This window comes from Nematostella vectensis, chromosome 11 (genome assembly GCF_932526225.1).
Source record: "Nematostella vectensis chromosome 11, jaNemVect1.1, whole genome shotgun sequence".
NCBI classification, from domain to species: Eukaryota; Metazoa; Cnidaria; class Anthozoa; order Actiniaria; family Edwardsiidae; genus Nematostella; species Nematostella vectensis.
In genome coordinates, this window is record NC_064044.1 from 5034548 (window position 1) to 5060534 (window position 25987).

At 41.0% G+C, this 25987-nt stretch overlaps 1 protein-coding gene across 2 annotated transcripts; it reads right to left on the reverse strand.

The window, feature by feature from the left end:
* Positions 1-214: 214 nt before the first annotated feature.
* LOC5505947 (probable E3 ubiquitin-protein ligase HERC4) lies at positions 215-24731 on the reverse strand. 2 transcript variants are annotated; one of them, XM_048734451.1, is made up of 30 exons: positions 24373-24731; positions 23002-23167; positions 20569-20645; positions 20243-20432; positions 17916-17947; positions 17458-17549; positions 16777-16860; positions 16608-16654; positions 16053-16299; positions 15521-15651; positions 15069-15125; positions 14386-14494; positions 13389-13581; positions 12542-12591; positions 12303-12365; positions 11389-11448; positions 11172-11279; positions 10857-10901; positions 9999-10088; positions 8969-9139; positions 8409-8456; positions 7828-7923; positions 7355-7521; positions 6499-6565; positions 5244-5326; positions 4449-4557; positions 2465-2539; positions 1929-2031; positions 1566-1618; positions 215-1165 (listed from the first exon to the last, which is right to left on the reverse strand). In XM_048734451.1, the coding sequence occupies exons 1-30, from the start codon at positions 24599-24601 to the stop codon at positions 1004-1006; spliced, it is 3204 nt and encodes a 1067-aa protein (XP_048590408.1). In that variant the 5' UTR covers positions 24602-24731; the 3' UTR covers positions 215-1003. The 2 variants fall into 2 exon arrangements, with proteins under 2 accessions (XP_048590408.1, XP_048590409.1); XM_048734452.1 differs by lacking the exon at positions 10857-10901.
* Positions 24732-25987: the final 1256 nt, after the last annotated feature.

The following is a 25987-nucleotide window of genomic DNA, read 5'->3' on the forward strand; positions in this document are numbered from 1 at the left end:
CGTAGCTAGGGGTGGGTTCAGGGGCAGGTAGCTAGGGGTGGCCACACAGGTCATATAGCAAGGGGTGGGTACAGGGGGTGCAAAGCTAGGGTTGTGTTCAGGGGCAGGTAGCTAGGGATGGGCACAGGGGGTACGTAGCTAGGGGTGGGTTCTTTTGGGCGCGTGCTCTAAAGATAGGTTTTCAAACATGCGACACAAAACAACAACACAATAATCACTATTATCTTAGTTCAGCTTTCTACAGATGTTACAATATGAAAATACAGCATAACAAAACATAACATTAGTTAAGGCATTTGCTCAAGGCGCATGGATTATTCTCGTCGGTCTTTCTTCGGCATTTGATCGTTACCCAAGTTGCCTCCGAAAGATGGTCGGTTGCATTTATGTGGCTTATCGCAAGAGACGGATATCGAGGAGATTGACCAGAATAACTTTTTAAGTTCTATCCATATACTTGAAATACTACCTCATCGTCTAAGAATTCGGTGATCGTTGGATCTATATCATCTGTACCCCTGCCGAATCTTCAAACTAGCTGAGCTTGGAGTGGGGGGCAGGGGGGAGGAAATAGCTGCTGGAAAAGCTCACTCAAAAAAATCTCATAGGAACGTATAAAAACATTCCGACCAAGAAAGCCCTAAGCATTCGGAGAACTCGACTGCTGCGGAGTATTGCCCTTATCGTGTCGAATGTGATGTTCGCGATGTCTCGGCAGATAGTCGGCATCCGAAAAATGTCGCGAAACATTCCCACTAAGGCTAAGCCTTTGTACTCGAGCGCTTGCCTGGATGTAGTCCTCATCATGTCGAATGTGATCTCCGTGATGTCTCGTGTGATTCTCGTCATCCCGAATACCTCCCGAGGTCTGTCGACTAAGCGAACCCAAAGCCTTTGGATAATTCGACAGCTTGGCTGAGCTTAGTCCTCATCATATCGAATGTGCTCTTCGTGATGTCTGGTGTGATTCTCGGAATCCCGAATACCTCCCGGGGCCTGTCGACTAAGCAAGCCCGAAGCCTTTGGAGAATTCGACAGCTTGGCTGAGCTTAGTCCTCATCATTTCTAGTGTCGGGTAGCGTGGCAGGTCTAACAGGTTGAAGCACGTGTGAGCTACCGGTAGATGATCCCCGTGTTCTCCACCAGCAACAGGCTGAATTATCATCTGAAAGAGCAGCAAACAAAAACAGTACAGTGTGTTGAATTATCTAAAAGAGACGTAGACAAAAGCAGTAAAGGGGTCTGAAACAGCAGTAAACAAAAACAGTACAGGAGGAAATTATCATCTGAAAGAACAGTAAACAAAAACAGTACAGGGATGAAATTATCGTCTGAAAGATCGGCTACGTATGTCTTGCTATTGATGATCTCACAAGACCGGTTTCGTAAGTATGTCTTAGGCTAGTGATGGAACTACAAGATCGGATGATGCACTTTTGGTCCAGCATGCCAAGCAATTCCTTTCTCTTAATAAGCACTAACGCCGCTAAACACTGAACCACGAGACTGCTCCGCAAGTACTTTGTTTGCTTGCCATTCTCTTTTGATAACATAGAAATCCATACCTTCATACTCTCCATGCCAAGGATCGGCACTCGATCACTTCCGGTCAGGAACGCTGTAAAACAAAATAAATAAATAAATACATTATCCATTATCTAAGCACAACACTTATTATTCCCTTATAATTCTGATTGTTCAGGCGCGTCTCCTTATTATCTTAGCCAACTACTGCCCATTATCCCATCATAATTCTGATTGTTCAGGCGCGTCTCCTTATTATCTTAGCCAACTACTGCCCATTATCCCATCATAATTCTGATTGTTCACGGGCGTCTGCTCATTATCTACGTTCCCTCATAATTCTAATTGTTTACACGCGACTGCTCATTATCTACGCGTAGACTATAGGCAAGTTTTCAGCTTACCAAGAAATTTCTTCTCCATACTCAGTGGAAATTCATAGAACACGGTCCAGAAATTCGCAATAACTGGATGTTTTCTGTAATACTCGCCTTTGTACTCGGTGATCTAGAACAACAGAATGAATGCATATGACGTCATCATAAAGCTAGCACATTTTAAAAGTGTTAAAAAGGGACACTTGCACGAGAAAAGCGATTAAAACTACATCGACTGACAAAATAACTAGCCAGGTGGTGTTTAAAACCTCAAATCTGTTAGACCAATAAAAGTTGTGGTATGTTAATCTAGGACACTACCTATATTTCCCGCATTTTTTTCTCACATAGCCCCATCGAATACATTTTCAAATTGTCAGAAAAAATACGAGCAATGAGGAGACTGAGAAGTTGAATCACCAGTCTGAATCATCTAGCCTAACAAAGTGTTTTACAAATTCAAATATATTTAAAATATCACTAAAGCCGGTGTTAATAAATGACCTCACACCTCGTATTTCACTAGGGTGACTAATGATTGACAGATATTCGAATAAGCACACCTTTTCTAACACTTCGAAATCATATTCTTGGCATCCCACCACCATTTCCATGAGCTCCTGAGGGTGGAAGAATTCCTGAAACATGATAAAAGTGAATTGTGTGTTATGGGTATCATCTATACGCACAGCAGGTCAAAGACCGCTAACATAACTAACAATTTGCGTGTTACCAAATATTCTTCTTCCCCTCACTTGAACCCCTTTTTCCCCTTGGTTGAACCCCTCCTTCCCCTTGGTTGGACCCCTTCTTCCCCTTGGTTGGACCCCTTCTTCCCCTTAGTTGGACCCTTTCTTTCCCTTGCTTGAACCACTTCTTCCCCTTGGTTGAACCCCTCCTTCCCCTTGGTTGGACCCCTTTTTTCTTTTGCTTGAATCCCTTCTTCCCTTGCTTAAACACCTTCTTCCCCGTGCTCAGACCCCTTCTTCCCTTGCTTAAACACCTTCTTCCCCTTGCTCAGACCCCTTCTTTCCTTGCTTAAACACCTTCTTCCCCTTGCTCAGACCCCTTCTTCCCTTGCTTAAACACCTTATTCCCCTTGCTCAGACCCCTTCTTCCCTTGTTTAAACACCTTTTTCCCCTTGCTCAGACCCCTTCTTTCCTTGTTTAAACACCTTATTCCCCTTGCTCAGACCCCTTCTTCCCTTGTTTAAACACTTTATTCCCCTTGCTCAGACCCCTTCTTCCCTTGTTTAAACACCTTATTCCCCTTGCTCAGACCCCTTCTTCCCTTGTTTAAACACCTTATTCCCCTTGCTCAGACCCCTTCTTTCCTTGCTACACCTTCTTCCCCTTGCTCAGACCCCTTCTTCCCTTGCTTAAACACCTTATTCCCCTTGCTCAGACCCCTTCTTCCCTTGTTTAAACACCTTATTCCCCTTGCTCAGACCCCTTCTTCCCTTGCTTAAACACCTTATTCCCCTTGCTCAGACCCCTTCTTCCCCTTGGTTGGACCCCTTCTTTTCTTTTGCTTGCTTCTTCCCTTGCTTAAACACCTTCATCCCCTTACTCAGACCCCTTCTTCCCTTATTTAAACACCCTTTTCCCCTGGCTCAGACCCCTTCTTTCCTTGTTTAAACACCTTATTCCCCTTGCTCAGACCCCTTCTTCCCTTGTTTAAACACCTTATTCCCCTTGCTCAGACCATTCTTTCCTTGTTTAAACACCTTATCCCCCTTGCTCAGACCCCTTCTTCCCTTGCTTAAACACCTTATTCCCCTTGCTCAGACCCCTTCTTCCCTTGTTTAAACACCTTATTCCCCTTGCTCAGACCCCTTCTTTCCTTGTTTAAACACCTTATTCCCCTTGCTCAGACCCCTTCTTTCCTTGTTTAAACACCTTATTCCCCTTGCTCAGACCCCTTCTTCCCTTGTTTAAACACCTTATTCCCCTTGCTCAGACCCCTTCTTCCCTTGCTTAAACACCTTATTCCCCTTGCTCAGACCCCTTCTTCCCTTGTTTAAACACCTTATTCCCCTTGCTGAGACCCCTTCTTCCCTTGTTTAAACACCTTATTCCCCTTGCTCAGACCCCTTCTTCCCTTGTTTAAACACCTTATTCCCCTTGCTCAGACCCCTTCTTCCCTTGTTTAAACACCTTATTCCCCTTGCTCAGACCCCTTCTTCTCTTGTTTAAACACCTTATTCCCCTTGCTCAGACCCCTTCTTCCCTTGTTTAAACACCTTATTCCCCTTGCTCAGACCCCTTCTTTCCTTGTTTAAACACCTTATTCCCCTTGCTCAGACCCCTTTTTCCCCTCACTTGAACTCCTCACTTGATCCCCTCCCCTCCCCTTGTTTCATCCCCTTTTCCCTTGTTGACCCCATTCTTTGCTTTCCTATGCTTGAACCCCTCGTCTCTCTCGTTCATCCCTCCTCCCCATCTCTTCTTCCCTTCCTTCTCCTTGCCCTCCTCTTCTTACGCTCCTCTCTTACATCTCAAATGCTGACTCTTATACCCCTTGCCCCTAAGAGGGGATGTACTCACCAATACATGGCCTCCACAAACACGATGAAAGCCTGTAAAAAAGGCTTCGAATTGCTTATCCACAGCTTTGCTCAAGTAATAGTCAATATACAGTTCAACATACTGTTCTCTGAAAATTGATAAGCGTGGTAAAATAAGTGGGAATACAAGGCACAGAAAATATTGTTGTCTCCAGATTTGACTTTGTGGCGTAGATTTCGTCATTGTTGGCGGTTTGTTGTTGTTGTTTTTTGTACGCGTTGTTATTGTTGTTGTTGTTAATGTTGAGTTGTCATATTTTCTGTTATTGTTGTTCCCCCGTTATTGCGTTTTTTGTAACTGCTGTTATTGTTGTTGTTGTTAATGTTGAGTTGTCATATTTTCTGTTATTGTTGTTCCCCCGTTATTGCGTTTTTTGTAACTGCTGTTATTGTTGTTGTTGTTAATGTTGAGTTGTCATATTTTCTGTTGTTGTTGTTACCACTGTTGAGTTGTTACAACTTTGTCGTTGTTGTTGTTACAACCTTGGCTATTGTTGATGCTGTTTTCATCTATGCTGTTGCTGTTTTCATCGTCATTGTTATTGTCTTTGTTGTTGTTATAGTCACTGTCGCTGTTGTTGTTACTATTTTTGTTGCCATTATTGTTGTTGTTGTCATCTTTGCTGTTGTTTTTGTCGTCGTCATTGTTGTTACTTTTGTTATTGTTGTTGTTATCATCTTTTTGTTGTTGTTGTTTTTGGTTGTTACTATTATTATTGTCGTCGTCATTGTTGTTGTTGATGTTGATGTCCTCACAGTTGTCGTGTTACCATACCTGTTGTCCTGGGTAACAGGTACCTCTCCACCACCAGGGACCAGATCTATGTATTCCAGGGCACCATACTTCTCCCGCATAATCTACAACCAGATTCAGTCATGTTATGGCTGAATGTTTAGATACCATTGCAGTGGAACCTGTATTTTAAGATAAGCCTCGGGGGAAAGAAAATGTATCGTAAAATGGAGGTATCATTGCAAAGACTCGATTTTACGATATAAAAGAAAATGTATTGAAAATGTCGTTGAAGCGTGGTCGGGTTGATTATCAACTTTTACAAAATAATAAAACTGTAATCTGTAAAAGACTGTCAGTTACTTTATGTAAGACCGTAATCTGTATTAAACAAGACCTGTAAAGTAAAAAAAATAGATTAACTGTAGTTTCCATGTGTGGTGTCTCGAGTTTTTCTCTCTATGGTGATTGACAGAATCAGTAATATCGTTGTATCGAGGTCAAAACTACGCTCCGGAGAACAGATTTGTATCGTAAAATCGAGAATATCTTTGTATCCAATATCGTAAAATCGAGGTAATTTCTTATACATTTCACTGTATTTCCGCCGGGAGAAAAGAATGCCATCGCAATAAATCGAGGTTATCATAAAATCCAGTATCGTAAAATCCAGGTTCCACTGTATTTAGTTGTATGCGACATCTATACAACTGTAAATTAGCTTACAACTCCGCTACGATGCTCAACTTCGACTTAATCATGCTTTCTAACGCAGCCTTTATTTGTCCAAGTTACGGTTTATAAGCTCTTTGTAAAGGGGCCTCCTTGGAAAAATTACATGGGTTACTCTTCCATTCAATGCGGTATAGAATTATGCCAACTGCTAAGAATGCTCTGAAATGTATCCAGGATTGGCTGAAAGGGGAGGGGGGGGTGCGTTATCGTAAGTACCATATGGAAAGGATAACATTTGACAATCCTTCGCAACTGATACTTTACGGTTGTTTCGTTATTTCGCATTCCAACTGTAATAACCCCGCGACTACTAAATGTTTTGTGAATTGAAAGATATGCTCATATCTCACAAGCAACGATGGTGGTGGTAGTGATGGTTATGGTGATGATAGTAGTGGTGGCTGTGGTGACTGATGTAGTTGTCAAGGAGATGCAGCGAGATGGTCACGAGTTATGAAGCCATGATGATGTCATCAAACACAGAAATACACACACGTCATGATAGATATTGTTAGATATGCAACCCTGGCAAAAGTCATGATGATGATGAGGATGTTTGTACCTGGAAATTCAATCCGAATGTATCCTCCAAGTCGTCATCTGAGTAGTCCAATAGATACTGCAGATTTCTGCAACACGAACATGCGGGAATAGCCAATGAGAGATTCATGTTTTGGTCACGTGCCCTGTATTTGGCCAATGAGAAAGGATTATACACAATAGGGGACTTGCGCTTAGAGATCACGTGACTGTTTGGGCGGCAAACTAGAACGCGCTCAGGCATTTAGCGGCTTAATAACAGCAACAAAAAGCAACTTATTCGGCGCTTACGAAAAAAGCCAGAAATCCTTTTTTGGGAAAGGGTTTAGTTTCATTTAAATAGATTATATTTTCGTCCTTCACTGGTGTGACAGGCACAGTCCATTCTGATTTTTGTTTGTTTGATTATTTTGTTTTGAATTTTCCACCCAGAAAGGTCACGTCATCTCTTTGTGCAAATCCCCTATTGAGTTTAATCCTTTATCATTGACCAAATACAGGGCACGTGACCAAAAAATCAATCTCTCATTGGTCAGATACTAGGTTTAACTAGGTTTAACAGGTTTAACCAAAATAACTCGATCTTTCATTTGCTCAAACTAAGACACGCGACAGAATGTCGATCCTTAATTGACGACAAGACATGTACGTAAGTTGGCAATCTCTAAAAGCTTGTATTCGACATGTCCAGGGAGAACTGGTACGGCATATGGAGACAAGGCTCTCGGGTAAATGTTTCAACCATTTGTAGCAATTTATAAAGCTTCGTCTCCATGCGCTCGCCTGGCATCGAATCTGGGCTATTGGTTCAAAGCAAGGCAAGTAAAGAAAACAATGATCTCTAACTGATGGTTGAGGAATTATGTTTCCCTCTGTACCTGGCCACGGAAGGTTGGAAACCTCTGAAGTCGTCTAAGTTAGGTTTCTTTCGGAGCAGCTTCTTATAGAGCACGGGAGGGAAACGCAGGTCGAAGATGGTGGAGTTGTAGATAGCAAGACCACAGATGACCCCAATTAGTAAGAACATAGGGCTCTCCTCAAATGTCTGAAAAAGAAAGACACAGTTACAGTGGGACCCGGTCCTCCCGATGTTCAATCGGGAGACAGGAGAATTATCATGAAATCCAGAATAAAATTGATTTTAAAAATAATTAACAAGATTACAAAAAAGAAAAGTATTCTTTCTGGAAAAAAATAACAAAGGTCTTAACATACAATGCAAAATACGTATGACAGATCTCTCCTTAGTTGAATTCAGGTGGCAGATAACTCAGTCTGTCATTGGTTAAATACCAAGCACATAGCAGATAACTAGGTCTTTTCTTGGTTGAACACAAGGCACGTGACTAACCAGATCATTGAACCAGATCGTCTGCGAGTCCTCCAGGTAGGTGAACATGCCGTACTTGGGGTCAAGAATCTCCGTCAGCAAAAGAAGGAAGAATTCCTTAAAAGAATAAGAGAGTTAAAAAATTCAGTTGTTTTCGCTTTTGTAAGTACTGACATTATTGTTGTTGTTATAGTTGAAGTGGCTCCAAGGGCCCATGGCAGCCACACCATTGTTATTGTTTTATTCCATACAGAAGACAAATTATAAGAAGTACTCTCGAGATAGCCATCCTAAAAAAAATAATTTAAAAAAAAAACTAATCTAAATTATATCAATATTTTCCCTTAATTAGCCGATGGAATGAATGCTTTGTGTGACTCGCCATTGAACGGGAGCATAAAATGGTGGCGCGATTGGCCTTCTTTAATCAGCCGATGAAAAATAGATGCTTTGTAAAACTTTTTTTCCTAGGATGACAAAATGACGACAGACAGGGACTCTTTAGGTCACGAAGAAGGGTAGTAACACTTCCTTGCTATAATTTGCACATTTTCCTTACGGAGTCACTTTCAAGATCTCAGTTTACCAGGAAGAACTTCTACCTTTTTTACTCCACCAGCATCGACAGCCTCCTCGTTCGCAAATATAACCTGCAACGAAAAGGCGTCGGACCCTCAACAGGAATTTTATTGTGACAAGATGAAGACTTGTCTAAATTATCCGGAGCTCAGTAATGCCGTGTCTTTTCTCGCAACATACTTTTTGCAGCCTGAAGGGACTACCGCTGACCGGCTCAGGGAGACCGCTGACAGGACTCCCCGGTCGGCCATTTTGAATTACGGTTATTCGTTATGCCCCGAGATACAGAGACATACTGACTCTTACTCAATCGTTTCATGAAGAAAACTCCTCGATTGTAGATAGTATACAGTCTTCAATAACAAACGATGAAACGATTCTGGACTATAAATCGATACGTGAACGTATGAATGGCTGATACATGTAATCATCTAATAATATAACGTGATAAACTTACGAGTAAGAGTCAGTATGTCTCTGTATCTCGGAGCATAACGAATAACGGTAATTCAAGATGGCCGACCGGGGAGTCCTGTCGGCGGTCTCCTTGAGCCGGTCAGCAGTCGGCCTTCACAGGCTTTACCTTGAGCGGTTTCTTGAGGTCATACGGGCTCTGTGTGGTGATCTGTGTCAGGGTGTCTTGAACGATGCTATCCCGGCGCACCTTGATGACCAGGCAAGGGTTCACCGGGTTGACAGGTACGAACGAGAGCAAGGACTGCACATTGCGGCGGTTCACCTCGTCGACAGCAGACTAGAGCGATAAGCAATTACATCAAATGTCATCACTATAAAAAAATCATCATCAATAGCAAAATATCATCGACAACATCAGAACTTCCCAACACCACCAACACTCTAACCACCATCATCACCATTTCTCTAATGCTGTTGACTATGTAATGCATTTGTACAAGTGCATCTTTGATCATTAACATCATCACTATCATCAACACCACCACCATTACCATCATCACCACCATTTATCTAATGCTGTTGACTATGTACTTCATTTGTAAAAGTGCATCTTTCCTTATTATTAAGGACCTTCAGCAACGACAACAGCAGCGAGGACAACGACGGTACAAAACAAAGAAATTTTATCCAAAATTAATAGCAGTAAGTAAAAATACGTTCTGACTGATACATTTCAGTCGTTTTTTCACCAAATCACGACATGAAGACTTTAACTTTCACAGCCAATTCTATTGAGGACTTGGCCGTCGCACTGTAAACTCCTCTTTCGCTACTGCTGAAATTATGTCCTTAGTTAATTTTTATATGTCTTTGACTATAATGTTTTGCTTATTCTATTGCAATTAAATTGAAATCAATCGCCAAGCACGAACGCAACATTTTTTATCACGTCCTAGCCGACGTCGTTGTCCTTATTAACATCATCACTATCATCACCACTACCATAGCCCTAGTGTCAGTACCTTTTATCGTTCCCTATAAAGTATATACCTGGAAGCGATAAAAGAGTAGTTTTATTTTTCCTCTCAGACTTTTGAAAAATAAAATCGCGTGATACTCGGGCAACCACTACCATTATTACCTTCATCACAACCACTACTATCACCTTCATTTATCCAATGCTGTTCATTATCTACCTGCATTTGCATAACTGCATCTGTCTGTAGCAGCTTGGTTTTTGCGCTGGCGTCAAACACAAATGGAAATCGGCAAAACGAAAACGTGTTCTAAGAGCAGAAGAGATAAACAAATTGAAATTGGAATGGGAAAGATAAACATCGAAAACACGGCCTCGAAGTAGCTGAAAATGAGATAAAGTACACCATGTGTACATGTTTTTTCCGAGCGACTTCCAACCGAATTTCTCCACAAACGCAGCAATAATTTCTTAACTGGATTCTTTGGAGTGGAACTCCGCGTCCTAGTGAGAACCAACCTTTACCACACTGTGTTGGTGTTTTAAATTTATTTTCTTTGTTCCGGTGCAAATTTAAGAACCAAGGAAAAGGGGAAGGATGTGACAAGAGAGGTAGAGGAGGTGACTGAAGAAAAAGAGGAAGGGGAAGAGGAGGGGGAGGAGGAGGATGAAGAGGTGGAGGAAGAGGAGAATGTAGGGGAGGAGGAGAAGAAAGAGGTGCAAAGAGGGGTGGAAGAAGAGGTAGAAAAGAGGAGGGAAAGGAGGAGAAAGACGTGATGGAGGTCGGGGAAGAGGAGGTATAAAAGGAGAAAGACGTGGGGGAGAGGAAGGAGAAGGAGGACGAATAAGGTGGAAGGGGAGAAAGAGGAAGAGGTGGAGAAAGAGAAGGATGAAGGCGAGGAGGAGGAGGTAGGGGTACAGAAAGAGGAGGAGGAGGAAAAGCTAGAGGAAAGGGAGAATTTTATATTTGAATTTTATAAAACAAGATTCACATAGTGGAATCAGCTCTAATCTGATTACGTGCAAATGATAATAGCAGAAACTAGGCACACAGTGGAGCTCACACGTGCATGCCTACCACATTCCGGTACAAGGAGGGGAAATCCTGCAGAAAGCCAACAATCTAAATAGTGAGATCACTTTTAATGAAGTAAATTGGTGGGTAACCTAGGTAGTACGTCTGCAGTAAGCTAACTGTTAACGTAAGCTAAAACTCATGATCTAAACACAGAGAGGTAAATGGTTGGGTAACCTGGTGCTTACGAGCTCGAGTCGATGATCGACCTCAAATACAACCGAGGCATTGCAGAATCGCAAACACACGACACACCAAAAGAGACATACACAATTAGATTCTGTGCGCCAGGAGCACGATGTACGAGTCAGGCCTCACCTGGTTCTGTATCCAGTTGAAGTAGTCGGCCCTGATATCAACCTTCTCTTGTATCTCGGGAATGTAGAACTGTTTGAAGGGCACTATATCACCAGACTCGTTGTTCACCTGAAAGTCACAAAGAGGATTTGTCCAGGTACTGTAACTATCCTGTCAAACGATACCCTCGTCATTTACCAGAAAGACAGCGGCCTGATTATTTTCCAGGTAGACCTACCTTGTGTAGATTGTCCAGTGCCACCATACACATGCCCAGGTACACTTGCCGCTTAATCAACTGAAGGAGGTACAACACATACAGTATGGTAAATCAAATAAGACAATATGCAAAGGGCGATTACACTATTTGGTCACAGCGCACAATATACAAAGGGCCATTACACTATCTGATCACAGCGCACAATATGCAAAGGGCCATTACACTATCTGATCACAGCGCACAATATGCAAAGGGCGATTACACTATTTGGTCACAGCGCACAATATACAAAGGGCCATTACACTATCTGATCACAGCGCACAATATACAAAGGGCCATTACACTATCTGATCACAGCGCACAATATGCAAAGGGCCATTACACTATCTGGTCACAGCGCACAATATGCAAAGGGCAATTACACTATCTGGTCACAGCGCACAATATACAAAGGGCCATTACACTATCTGGTCACAGCGCACAATATACAAAGGGCCATTACACTATCTGATCACAGCGCACAATATACAAAGGGCCATTACACTATCTGATCACAGCGCACAATATACAAAGGGCCATTACACTATCTGATCACAGCGCACAATATACAAAGGGCCATTACACTATCTGATCACAGCGCACAATATACAAAGGGCCATTACACTATCTGATCACAGCGCACAATATACAAAGGGCCATTACACTATCTGATCACAGCGCTTTCTAATTGAGGCCTCCTATGCAGGCATCTCGAGTGTTTTTTACTCTCAGTATATTATGAATTGGGGTTCCCGTGGCGAGTTGAACCGGAACCTGGAAGAAGGAGGAAGCCGGAAATAAAAAAAAGCCTTTTTCGTAAATCACTCAAGACACCTGCGAAGGAGGCTAGAGGTATCAAATCTCATAGATGATATTTTTTACATTGAGCTCACCTCTTCATTTGCAAAATGAGGCAGAGGGAGCGTCAGAAGGTATTTGACACATTCCTGGAAAACCTGGACAACTGGACAATCAGGCAATTGACAAAAAATACACACTACATCCTTAAATCAGCTCGTTCCCTATGCCTTTCTAAATCATAAGGAATGACCAGGAGGAAACAAGATAGCAAAAGCAAGCATTACAAAGGCATAGTATGTAGGATGCAGTGCTGAGGCGCAGATAAAATTACCTGTATTACTCGGGAGAAGTATGTCGATGGTAACGTAGACCACCACCGCCCTATAAATACAGACAAATTTAAGACTACTAAAATTAAATTTTTAAAATCTAGGACTACTAAACACACAACACAATCATAGTGATATAGAGCAATGGTAGCGCAGACAACCTCGCCCCATATACATGCACAAGTATTACATCACAATAAAAGGGTCACTTACACAAAGTGCACTCAGGGTGGAGTAAGTCAATAGTTATGTCGACAGCCATTGCCAGATGGATACACACAAAAGATGATGCAAATTGACACAACACAATGAAAATCAAAATCACAGAAAATGGTGCAGGTAGCGGAGATTATGAGCTTAGGGGAAAAAGAAAATCAACTTAAGCGAAGTAAGCAGTGATAAAAAATAAAAAAAGGACAGTTCCATTCCCTTTATTTTCGCTTGCTTCTCAGTCAATCGCAATCTTGTTTATTTGTCACTACCACAATTGTACTGCTATTTTATCGTCTTCTATTGTACATTTTCAGGTCATTTAGACATTTAGCATTTCTTTACATCGCTAGTAAGAAGAAGGTCTTGTGACGTGTTATAAGTGTTAAAGCGGAATTGTAACCAGTTTACTTCCGGAGAGCCGCGGAAACCTCAACTGACAAAAGAATATATTAGAACCTGCGATATTCAACAGGCCATCCGCTCTTTATTATCAGTCAAATCCTCGAAGAAACTTTAAAAAGACACACTGCTTTTACAATTTTGAAATATTTTTTGATTTTCCGTTAAAAATCATCCGAGATTGTTACGCAATTGACCGGAAATAAACTGGTGACATCGCGGCTTTAAAAGACATACGTAGGACTTTCTGTGCCTCAGGCGAGAGCCGTAATATGCTGTCAGCAAACGGGATGACAACCTCCATGAAGCACTCTTTATCAAGCATGATGCCATTCTCGGGTAACATGAGGTAGACACGCAGAGCCTCGATATCAGGCGGCTGCTGCTGTACCATGGCCGGTAACAGGAAGTTGGATATGCACGACACAATCTGCGATGGAGGTAGAGGTGTGAGGTGTGAGTGAATGAAATGCATGTAAAGGGAATAAGGCATGGGTGAATGGGCATGACATATGGGTGCACTACACTAAGAGGCATCCGGAAAGTAGGGATGTGGGGCACTTAACAACAGAATTTGCACTTGGTGTGTTGCAAAACACACCCAGTGCCAAACAACTATTTAGGGGAGGGGGGCAAAATGGATTTAAGACAAAAGGCCCCATGGGCAAAGGGTTACATAAAAATGAGACACGACATGACGGAACAACATGACATGGCGCTTCAAATAAGCCCATTTAACATCTAATACTGTAAGGCAGAAAATTTCTACTTAGTGTACTTAGTACTTAGAGAGTAATAGCAAACAAAAAATCAAATGCAAATTATTTTAAATTAATGCGACTTTTCGTTAAGTGTCATTGAAATCTGATTTTTTGTCCCCGAGCCCATACATAGCGCAAGGATAATGAAGGAAAAAATAATATATTCAAAAGGCAAAATCTGGGTATGTGCATTTCGGCCTCATGTTATTTGTGTTTTGAAAATCATTCCGGAATACAAGGAACCGATGGCAATTGTAAAACATTGTCTTCTTTCTGTATCTCGAATTGCACATTTTCTATGCTTTTTTGTCATGTCATGGGATACACAATCAGGGTTATAGCAAAATAACCATAAGAGCCGAGTGATCTTTAAGAGGGGGGGGGGGGGGGGTGAGGACCAACTGGCACCACAGACAAAAACCTTAATTGGGGAGAGGCTGAAGCATATTAAATTTGGAAACAAGATTGCTTGCCATGTTACGTGTCTCCTTGCTTGGTATTGTGTGTAGCATGGTAAATGATTTCCGAACAGCTGATAACTCAATCCCATGAGTGCGGGAACTGACACCTTTGTGAGTTTGCCTAGAAGCACAGAGAAAATAAGTAACTTCATTAAGTAATGCTCTGTGTAAGAACTAGGCAACCTAATGGCATATGCACGTTTCTATGCCAAACATGCCTTTGTTAATATTAGAAATTTGATTAGTTAAGACAAACAACAGAAGTTACACTTAAAACTAAATGTACTTAACGTTTTTTTAATATTAGAGTTTTAGGATTTAGTATGTGTAATATGGCTTATTAGGCAAATCTAACGTGGGGAACCTAGCTGGTTGGACTGTCCATTTATTCTTGATTTCTGTCTGTTCAATGAAAATCCATCATAAGTAAACGATCTTAGTTCAGTTTAGATTGTATGTACCAGGGGTCTATGCAATATACGTGTGCACCCCCCTAAGCAGACAAAAAGTGGGTCATTTCTTTTTAAGGATTCTTTAAATACTACATATGCTTTATCAGTATGGTATCTATGACTGCCCACCCCTTCTCAGCCCATCCTGTGTACGTGCCTTAGAACAGCATGTCGAAGCATGTCAAGAGCACTTCCAAAATATGAAGGAGAAGTGTGTGAAGATGGCAAAAGTACAGTACTCACTTGTCCAGAAATGATCCATTCAGGCATGCTAGTGAAGAGAATATGATTTCTAATTTCCTGCAAAATAAAAGGACAAAAGTAAGACATTAGAAGTCATTTTCCTTATAAGTAAAAAAGCACTCTAGTGGACCTCTTCCAAAATCCAAAGATGTATATCATGGTTTCAATCTAAAACTGGAATTCCACTCTACCAAATCCTGGAATTTCAAGGAATTTATATCAGCAATGGTAAATGCAATAATACATTAGTAAGCATGCGTCTGGGCTTCCTGAAGAGGCAGATGCCACTGTGGCCCCCTTATTTACTTGGACACATCGAAATGACACACATTTAGGAGTGGTTATTTGTAGGGACGTAGGTGGAGTGAGGAGTACATAGTACCATAGACAAAAAGCTTTAGTTTGGCAGTGGTGTGGGGGGTGTGGTTAATAATCTCATGGTGGCTCCTTACTCAGATACATCGGACAAGTCGGAGGCTATGGTGGCCCTCTTGACTAGGTCCATGGTGACTGGCACAGATAAGTGCAGGATGGACTGGGATGGGCGGGGCAGACGCATGTCCTCCGGGCCATCAGTTTCATCCTGATAAGAAAATACAGAAGGATGACTGGGCTGAGCCGCATATCTTTTGGTAAAGGGGGCTTATTACTGAAACTGCATCATGAAGTGCTTTGTAATGAGACTTATAATGACATTGCTACAAAGTACGATGATAAAAAATATATTTTGCGAATAGGAATATGAATTAAAAACAATTGTTTTTTTTGGTCGGAAATCTGATAAATACAGAATAAGATTTTTTTCTTTACTTTTTTCTTTGTTATTTCGTGTACTTTTTCTAAACCCTTACTGCAAAAAACATGGCTGTGATGGAGCACAAAATAAACTGTACTATGGAACAGAAAACAATAAATGCATCGTGTTGCACCTAATTCAATTTTTTTTTGTTCCTTAGTTCAGCTCAAGGAAAATGATGGACCTACCCCATAAGACGATGCCATTGCGAAACAATGATCTCCTCCTGCATCGATTCTCCTGACAGTATATACGACTGAGTCACCATCAGCTTCTGGTAACATGCTCTTGATGTTATTAGACCTAAGCCATGGCCCCTTTGCCGTCATAGGACTATTGCAGTTACTTGTTACACCAAGACCAAGTTGACCATCCCCTCCACGGCCAAAGGTGTACACCCGCCCGGAAGAGGGAACTAAAGCTAGTGTGTGTGCCCTGTGAAGTTCCAAGAAAGTGAAATTTGAGAAACACTGAAATAATCATCTATGTCCTAGCTGAGAATCAACTAGTATTGGTCCTAATATTCAATAGTCAACATAATTGTAATTCCCCATCACAAGACAAAAAGACACAGCTCTATATTTGAGATGAGGATAAACACTAAAAAATGAGTAAATGAAGATGATGAGCAACTTTATACTAAAAAAAACAGATAATGAAACAGATGATTGCATAACGCCTTTAGTTGCCTAACATTCGATTATTGCTCGGATTTAAATGTGCATAATATAAACCCTTCTTACCTGCCACAGGCTATCTGTGTCACAACGCTCCCCATTAATTCGAAAACCTACAGCAAACAAGTGTTAATTTAATCCAACTACCTTTCAGCATTATCAACATTTGCAAAATTCCCACCAAAGAAAATACCATTAACAGTGTATGGCCATGCGATCATCAGATGCAACTCACTTTTCTAGGTGTATATTCATGATGATCAGAGTTGTGACCAAGTTGCCCTGACGTACCACACCCAAATGTAAATACACCTCCATCCTGCAAATAAACAGCTAGTTAGAAATATCAATTAATATTGGTTGGATGAATTAAATTTACCATTTGTAATATCATTTCCCTTTTGTTTGTCTAATTGGAGCTACAATCTGTTACAAAACTAATAGGACACTTTCCCTCCCCCCTCCTTAATGTTGGGAGACAAATGATCACCTTGCGACTGCTTGTGTTTTGAGCTAAAAAATCGCCTCTAACCAATATTAATCGGGGGAAGAGGGTTGGAGGTTGTTCGTATGCGAAGTGTCCCACTTACTTTTGTTGTGGATTGTAGCTAGGGTGCAACTAGTTCTTTTTTAAGGGCAAAAAATATATGTCAGCAAGCATTTAAAAAATAAACAAATGGTGGTTAGCAATATTCTACAATACAAAAAAACCTTGAAATCAAGATGGTGAATTGAATGATGGTGAATAAACAGAACAGTTTAATCACAAAAACCATTTGCATTTGCTTTCTACAAATGTGAAGCACCTTGTAAAAGGGAAAAATATAGAAGTTATGACCCACATCCACCTTACTCACCCCTCCCTACACATTAATGTTCATGGCCACACCTCTATCTTATAATAATTTAAACTTACACTTGTTAAAACAGCAGTGTGCTTCTCTCCACAGGAGACATAGCAAACCCCTTGGGACCGCAACGACTTAAGTAGGGTGGGCAAAGGGCGATCTGGCAAAAAGCAGAGACAATAAATACAGGGCCTAAGGCAATAACACAATATGAGGTTTATGAAAAAACTCTTCTTTTTTTGCGATGAGAAATTGAGTAGATATAGATATGATGTGCTTGCAAATGCAATGTTCTTTATTTCAAATTGAATTTGTGCCATTACCTACAGTGCTTCATGAGGAAACAAGGATAAATATAAATAAAAACAAACAGTATACAGGTATGTGCCTTGTTCATGTGCCTTATCAAATTCACAAGGCGTTCAGGTTTCAAGAGATCAGGTTTCAACCATTTATATGTGACCCATGAATCATTTGGGGGTTACGGCACATGGATTTCTTTATTTAATATTTGTGTGATCTGTACCTGTAGCGTCATGAACTCCCAGTTGACCATATCTGAAAAATGCAAAAAGTTTCATCAAATGGAATAAGTCAGAGCAAGTTTTTGATAAAAACAGTCAAAAACAGAAATAAGCATGACACAGAAGAATGAACAAGTGGACAGACAGAAAGATGGACGGATGGAAAGACAGATGGGTGTGCAGTTGGAAAGATGGACAGACAGACAGACACACAGGCTGTATACGTACGATGCACCAATTCTTTCAAAGTCAGATAACTTGAATTCTGCTCGGATAATTCAAACTTAAAACATAGATACACTACAGTAGCCAAGCTCCTTGTTAACTACCCTGGTTCCAGAGCCTCAAACGTCTCTCTATTTAGTGGCCAGCCTCAAACGTCTCTCTATTTAGTGGCCAGCCTCAAACGTCTCTCTATTTAGTGGCCAGCCTCAAACGTCTCTCTATTTAGTGGCCAGCCTCAAACGTCTCTCTAATTAGTGGCCAGCCTCAAACGTCTCTCTATTTAGTGGCCAGGCTCAAACGTCTCTCTATTTAGTGGCCAGCCTCAAACGTCTCTCTATTTAGTGGCCAGCCTCAAACGTCTCTCTATTTAGTGGCCAGCCTCAAACGTCTCTCTATTTAGTGGCCAGCCCGACCACTAAATAGAGATGTTCAAGGCTCTGGAACCAGGGTACCTGCTAACTAGAATGATTTTTCATTTCTCTTGGCTTTATTTGACCCTTGTTAGATTGAACCCCATTCTCACTACTTGACCTCTGTTGATTGATTTCGATTCTTATTTTAGATGCCATTCATTTATCCATCTCAGGGGCAGATCCAGAAATTCCAAAAAGGGGGGGGGCACCAAAGCAAGGATTTCAAGAGAGGGGGCCATACATGTCCTTATAGTTCTTGTGACTTTTATGCCAAATGTCCGAAAATAGGGGGGCCGGAGACTGCAAAGCCCACCCCTAAATCTGCCCCTGCATCTTCACAACCAAGTAAGTGTATTGTAGACAAGAGATTAGGAATCATTCCGTCATCTCAAAGATAGATGGATGGCAGTGACTTTGTTCAAAATGACTGATAACAGTCTTGAGCAGTTGACATTTATTTTGATCATAAATATTCAAACTGATTGTTGTCTCCTCCAAAGTTCGAGTTAAGGGTGTACTGACATTAGTGTTGCTCAGCAATGACGTTGCTACGCTGGTGGCGTTGAGCGCGCGCATATACATAACACGGAATTCGTCATTCACAAGCTTCCCTGAAGTAAAAGAAACAAAAATTTGCGTTTTAGTTTACCCAAAAATTTACTTAACGTTGATATCAGCCTTTTCAGGTGATGATATTTCCCATATTTTGTAAAAACAAAGATTCAGCGGAGATTTATTCTAGCCAACCTTTTTGAAGCCAAAGTTTTCAATTTTCACTACCTGCGCGCGCTGCAAACACCGGTTGCAAACGCTCGCGCACGCACTGAAAATCTTATTTCAAAATAGCGTGCGCTGTATCAGAATTTTAAAATAATTTTTCAATTTTCATCATGACATGACGGATATTGTTCCTTTGAAGTGTAAATACCACGAAACACTATTGGAATTTGTTTTTAAACTTCATTTCAATTTCATCATGTGAGATATCAGTGTGTCTGAGCAGGCCGACTGTGCACGCGCGGGCTTTGTTTCACTTCCGGTTCTGCGTTTTCTAAAAAAAAGCTTTTCTGTCGCTAAGTTATTTCAAAACTCAATATTTTTTATGTATTCTTTTTTAATTAAAACCTCCTTCATATAGCCAAGCATGGATTTAGCGTTAATCTAACAGAAATCAAAATTATTTCAAATAATCTGGATTTCAGGAGCTTTGAAAAATCATAAAAAACAATTACTCAATCATTTCTAAAACGCATGCTTGGCTTAATGCACCCATCCCTAAAGATTCATAAAACGTATTCAATATTTGTTTTCTAGCAAAATTACTTTGAATATTTGCTTTTATCTGTATCTATGACGTCATATTATGACGTCACGGGATAACGTCATCATAATAGTCAGCACACTTTTGTTGGTCAACTTGGCAAATATCAGACCCTTATGACTTTTTATGCTATATTCAATTATGCTTTTATGCTATATTCAATTTTCCTTAGCAACAGATGTCAGTACACCCTTAAAAGGGTTCTACTTCAGGGCGTAGCAGGGGATGGGTCAGTAGGGGCACATGCCCCCCTTATATATTTTAATGGCTGTGCTTCAAATATTTTCTTAATGATTCTGTATCAACCCCCACCCCCAATATTTTGAGGACTGTTACGGCTCTGTACTGTAAAACTTAAACTTCTTCTTACTCATTCTTTCCCCAGCCAAACAGGGCACCGGATGAGGAAAGGGCAAAGCTGTGTGCACCACCGGCACTGATCAGCATGAAGGGGACACCATTAAGAGACAAGACAGGAGCAGGCTCTGACATGGAGCTGTGGGTTTTGCCAATACCCAGCTGACCTGAGGAGTTATCGCCCCAGCAGAAGAGATGACCACCTACAGGGATAAAAAAAAGTTTATTTAAGCATATACTGTAGGTGTTCCTCTAGGTTTGAAGAGCCCTTGCCTTCTATTTCCTGCTTGTGAATACCAGAATAGTAACTAGTTGCTAACTGAAATGCCACATACTTACTAATTGTTAATGCCATAGAATGGTTGCATCCGCATGCGATTTGTACAACAGACATCTTGGCTAATCCCTTTAACATCCTAAACAAAGAAAAAACAACTAGAATCACTTATTCACTTCTCCACACTAATACTTAGAGTAAAGATCTTATTTGAAAGGACTTTGACATTTTTAAAACTCCATGTCTGATAAGTTCTGTCATTAAGAAAAAAAAGTTTCACAGGCCTATCCAATAAAATGAAATGTGTCCCTTATCCACTAGTCATTTGAAACCCCCACCCCCATGGTCCCAGGGGAGTGTGGGGTTAATATAGGGGTTTAGAGTACTTTTGAACAAGAATCTGTCCCGAGGGAGGGAGGGGGGGGGATTTTTACTATAAGACTTGTCGCAACCATGGGGGCTTGGGGACAAATGAATAACATCACAAATGTACTTTGCAAGTCATGTCTGGTTTGAGACTCTTTCTCTTTTGTAGCAAGCAATTCCAGGGTGTGGCAACCTGTATGGCGAAATGTGCTAAAACGAATATGAATGATAACAAATGCTAGATGAAGATAATTTATTTTTCCATTTTTTTTGTAATGTTCATTGTTATTAGTACAAATGTGTTAGCTGAAGTGTACTGGGCTTTGAAAGATAAAGGCTTATTTCAGATGACTTCTTGTCGGATAGTTGCCTATAGTCTGCATCCAAGGGGTAGGGGCATTTAACCCTTTCAGGCCGGTGAACGTCAAATGACGTGTTGCGTTACATAGCGTTATCTTACGGTGAACATCATTTGACGTTTTCCCTAGTGACCTTCAAAAACTGACCAATAACTCTTTACCACTTCCTTATATGGGAATGCCATGTGCTTCAGTAGATAGAGCGCGAAATTTCACACAACTTTCTTATACAACTTGCGATCATTCGAACAACATCTACTGAGATAAATCACCGTTTTTTACACTGTTTTGAACTCCATTTTGACCAAATGGATTCATGGTTTGAAGATATCTTCGGAGAGTCCGATGATGAAGAGTTTGAGTGCTTTGAAAGCCAAGAAATTGGCGGTTCAAGCTCCGATAGCTCTTCCGAAGACGAAGGCCACGAGAGCGAAGACATTGAAGACGAGATTTGTCGAGAAATTCTTCGCCGATCTCTATTCCTGACTTCACTCCTAGATGCGGCCCGAAAAACCTACCTGGAAACTTGTCTCCCCTATCTTTCTTTGAGTTGTTTTTCAAATCAGAGGTGATAGAACTCATTGTGACCGAGACTAATATGTATGCGGTTCAATGCAACACTGACGAGTTTGACGAAGAAGGAAGGAAGAAAGCTAAGGACGCGAATTGGTTCGACAAAGAGGGATACATCAAACCTCTAACAGTCGAAGAACTGAAGGCGTTTCTCGGCATCACCATCATGATGGGCATTGTTGACCTCAGCGATCAGCATCGCTCATACTATACGGTAGCCTCGAGATGACACGTGAAATGGTGGAAATATTTATTCTATTTTTACATGGACATCTCAATAATCAACGCATGGCAGCTCCATGGCCAGAGTGCTGAAGCAAAACTTACTAACTTCGAGTTTAGACTTGCACTCACAAAGAGCCTCATTGGAACTTACGAGGGAAGACAGCGAGCCGGACGTCCGCGCGTTCTCCTGGTTATCGCGGATGTCGAGCACTTTTCGGAGAAACTGGCAGACAAGGTAAAGCCTGTAAAAACTGCCAATCTAAGAACAAGCGCCTAAAAGCTGGAAATAAGGCAGTAAAACGTGCAAAGGAAACACGAAACGGGTGCCAAAAGTGTGATGTTCACTTGTGCGTGGTAGACTGCTTTCGTGAATGGCACCAGCAGCGCAGAGACGACAACAAATAAACTAAAATACGGACATTCCCTTGCTTGAGGAAAGGACAGCAATAACATTAAAGCTTAGTTTAATACTCCATGCCACTGAATTCTAGTTTCTGTAGCTTTCTGCTTAGGTATAGTAAATTGTTCTCTTGACAAAGACTGTACAATAGGTGGATTAGTGGCGGGAAATTCAAAAACATGATTTTCATTGCTTTGTAATTCTCTTAAACCAAGCTTGTTTGACCCCATTTTAGGCTTAAAAGAATACTTATTATATGGGGATTAAGCAATTTCTATATTGTTAGCTAGAATAATCAGTAGTTTCCTTACAATAAAGCAATGTTTGAAGGTGACTATAACTTCAGTTGTGTGAGGTTAATTAATTCAGGACAGGGGGTCATTTGTCAGCTCTGGAAACTTAGGCCTGAAAGGGTTAACAGCTGTTTTGTCCTGGGGGGGGGGGGGGGGGGGCTTTTCTCTGTTTTGTATAGGGTCAAAGTCTAATCCCCCACCCTTCGCAGGACCATTGGGGTAGGGATTTCAATTCACTAGTGCATTACATTGCATTTTTTAATAATTTATTAAGCTTACTTAGGAATGGTCTGTACTTTCTCCTTGACCTTGCTCCCAAGTCCTATTTGTCCGTAGCTGTTGTCCCCCCAGGCAAATACGAGTCCCTGGTCACTGACGGCCACTGTATGTGCCTTGCCGCATGTCACCTTGGTGATGGTGAAGGTCTCTATGGCATGCACTGACTCTGAAAGGGGATAAGGTGAATTAAGGCCTGGCTAAACATTCAAACATGTTTGTCAAACATTGAAATTGAATGCGAGTATATTTGGTGAGGTGGCTAAATGCAAAAACATTTTCATAAAACATGAGCACACACACTTTTTCCGTTATGATTATTACGTGAGAAATCAATGTGGCGCCATGGGAATTTCACGCTGTGATTGGATAAAATCATGAAGCGTGCACAATGTTTTGTGTGACGAGTACCTAAGCAATAAAACATGTACATTCAAAACTAATGTTTGATGAAAATCTCGTTCAAACACAAGGGCGTGTTGTGGAAGCCAATTTAGTAACATGTTTTGTGGTTGGCTAAACGTTCAAACATTTGCGTCAAAAGCAATGTTTGACAAACAGGTTTGAATGTTTAAATTAATGTTAGTTAATTTTACAGGTAACAGGACACTGAAGGTTATACAATAAGACCAATAAGGGAAGCACGGGTGGCCTAGTGTGTTAGCGCGTCGGCCTCTCACCGCTGTGGCCCAGGTTCGAATCCTGGCTCAAACTGGGGATTTTTTCCGGGTTCCTGCCTTGAATCGAATTTGTCACAAGTGAGTTGAAGTTATTCTCCCGTGTTTTCAGTCTTCTCGGATAAGGACACTAAACCGGAGGTCCCGTCTCTTCAAGCTGTACTACACTAAACCTGAACCGAAGGGACGTAAAAGAACCACTGGGGACGCAATAAACCCTCTGGCAGTGACCACCCCCAGTGACAGTGCTTACTAACCGAGGTTACACTTGAGTTGGAGCCGTGCTCTGTTGTGTCAACCTTACCGCTATTTCATATGTGTAATAGTGGTAGAAGCCTTATAAAGACCCAGTGAAAACCTCTAAAAAGCTAACACTATTATATTCTTGAATTGAACATAAAGACTAACATTTTTAAAAAATGGAACCATTATTCTAACTAATGCACATTTGGGGTTTAAAGGCCCAAGATAAGAGTGTGATTACAGTAAGTTAAGTAAATCCTGTCTAAAAATTCATAATTTCAGTAAACCTTTAAACAAACATTTTTTCCTTATTTCCCATTTATCACGTTTTACAAAGACATAAGTATTGTCAATACTTTATCAGGTGCAGGAATTTCAAACATGAAAATGAAAGTACAGATGTAAGCAGAATATGGGCTCCGAATAAAGTACAAAACAACTAAAACGTATTTACCAGGATTTGTGTGGCTTTTCTCTTGGCCCAACTGTCCAAACTCATTACTCCCACAAGTGTAAACTGTACCATCCTTGCAAAGAAACGCCGTGTGATTCCAACCACAACTCACTTCCCTAACATTACTCGAAAACTCGAGATTTTCTAGCAATCTTGGAGTTGAAATAAATTCCTGCTCGGTCTCCCCCACGCCTAGCTGCCCTTCTGAGCACTTGCCCCAGCAGAACATGGCTTATTGAATTGTATGATACATGTTTTTAGTCCCAGGGATTGGTGGTCCTAACTGGAGCACTATTTGTTGGCGATGTAGTGCCCTGGTTGTCGTGACCTGCGGCCGCCATCTTGGATATCAATCCCGGTATTCCATGCGAGAGGAGATACACGGCACCAGTCCTCCTCTGATCAAGACCCAATTTCGAAAAAGCGAACGAGTATACTGTACGGTATACGGTATTCTTTTTTATTTAGAAAATGAAGTACTCAAGCTATATTTCTAGTTACAACTCCATAAGCATCAAATACAGGCGATGCTCCCTTGAAAAATAGAACAAAATGCGCATCAATATCACAGTGCAGGGGCGTAACCCGGGGGGGGGCCCTTCTACTCCCAAAAATATAATTATTGTATGAGACATGTGTGTGATCACGACTTGAAGTGAACATATTATTGAGTTAAAATTAGCCGTTCATTCTTCCATAAAATAGAATCTTTTCAATTTTTTAATAATTTTCGTCTTTGGTTGTTGTGCCTCCGACTCAACAGCACAACTCGCAAAATACTCGCCCAAATAGCTTAGAATATCATTATATTATCCAGACTACATCGAAGACACAACAATGCAGTGAAAGGGTTTCCCGAGAGCAGTTTTCGAATTGTTTGCACTTGGCAGTCTTATTTTTGCCATTTCTTTTTGAAGACGACGAAATTCGCAACTTGCATCTCCAGCCTATTTACTGAAAAAGATGTTACCAACCTCTTATTCAGACTCACAAAAGGTGTAGATTACCTTATTGTTAAATTTGCGAAGCTATAAAGCAAGATTTCAAAGAAAGTTTACACTATTTTTCGTCTGCCTGATGTATTGAGGAAAGTAGACAAATTTCTGCTTGCACTTTACAGCATCAGGTAAACAAAGGGAATTTCAGGGATAATTATTGTCCCCAAAGGTGGTGTAGTAATATTACTTCTCTAAACCCTGTTTAATATTATCTTCATAGCATCTCCTCGACGCCGGTTATTTAGCATTTTATCAACACATAAGCCCAGAAGGGAAATACTAAACATTGTGTACATGTACTTTTCCCAGTGACGAAATGGCGGCGACCTGGTTCTATTTGAGTCTCCAGCTTTTCGTTGGCCTGGTTGCTGTAAAAGGTAAGTAAATTTTCAAATTTTCGCGTGCAACTATTGCAAGCGTTATAACGTTTTTTTGACTTATTCTGTGCGCTTTTTTTTTTACTTTTTTTATGCAATGCATAGATTTCAGCACTAAACTCCCTCTCCTAGTGAAATTTAAGCATAAGCAGCAAAATTTCCTTAACATTCTTCTACGTTCTTTGTAGGCCTATTTAGGCCTATTATAAGGCCTATTTGCTTACTTCATTTCTGCATACT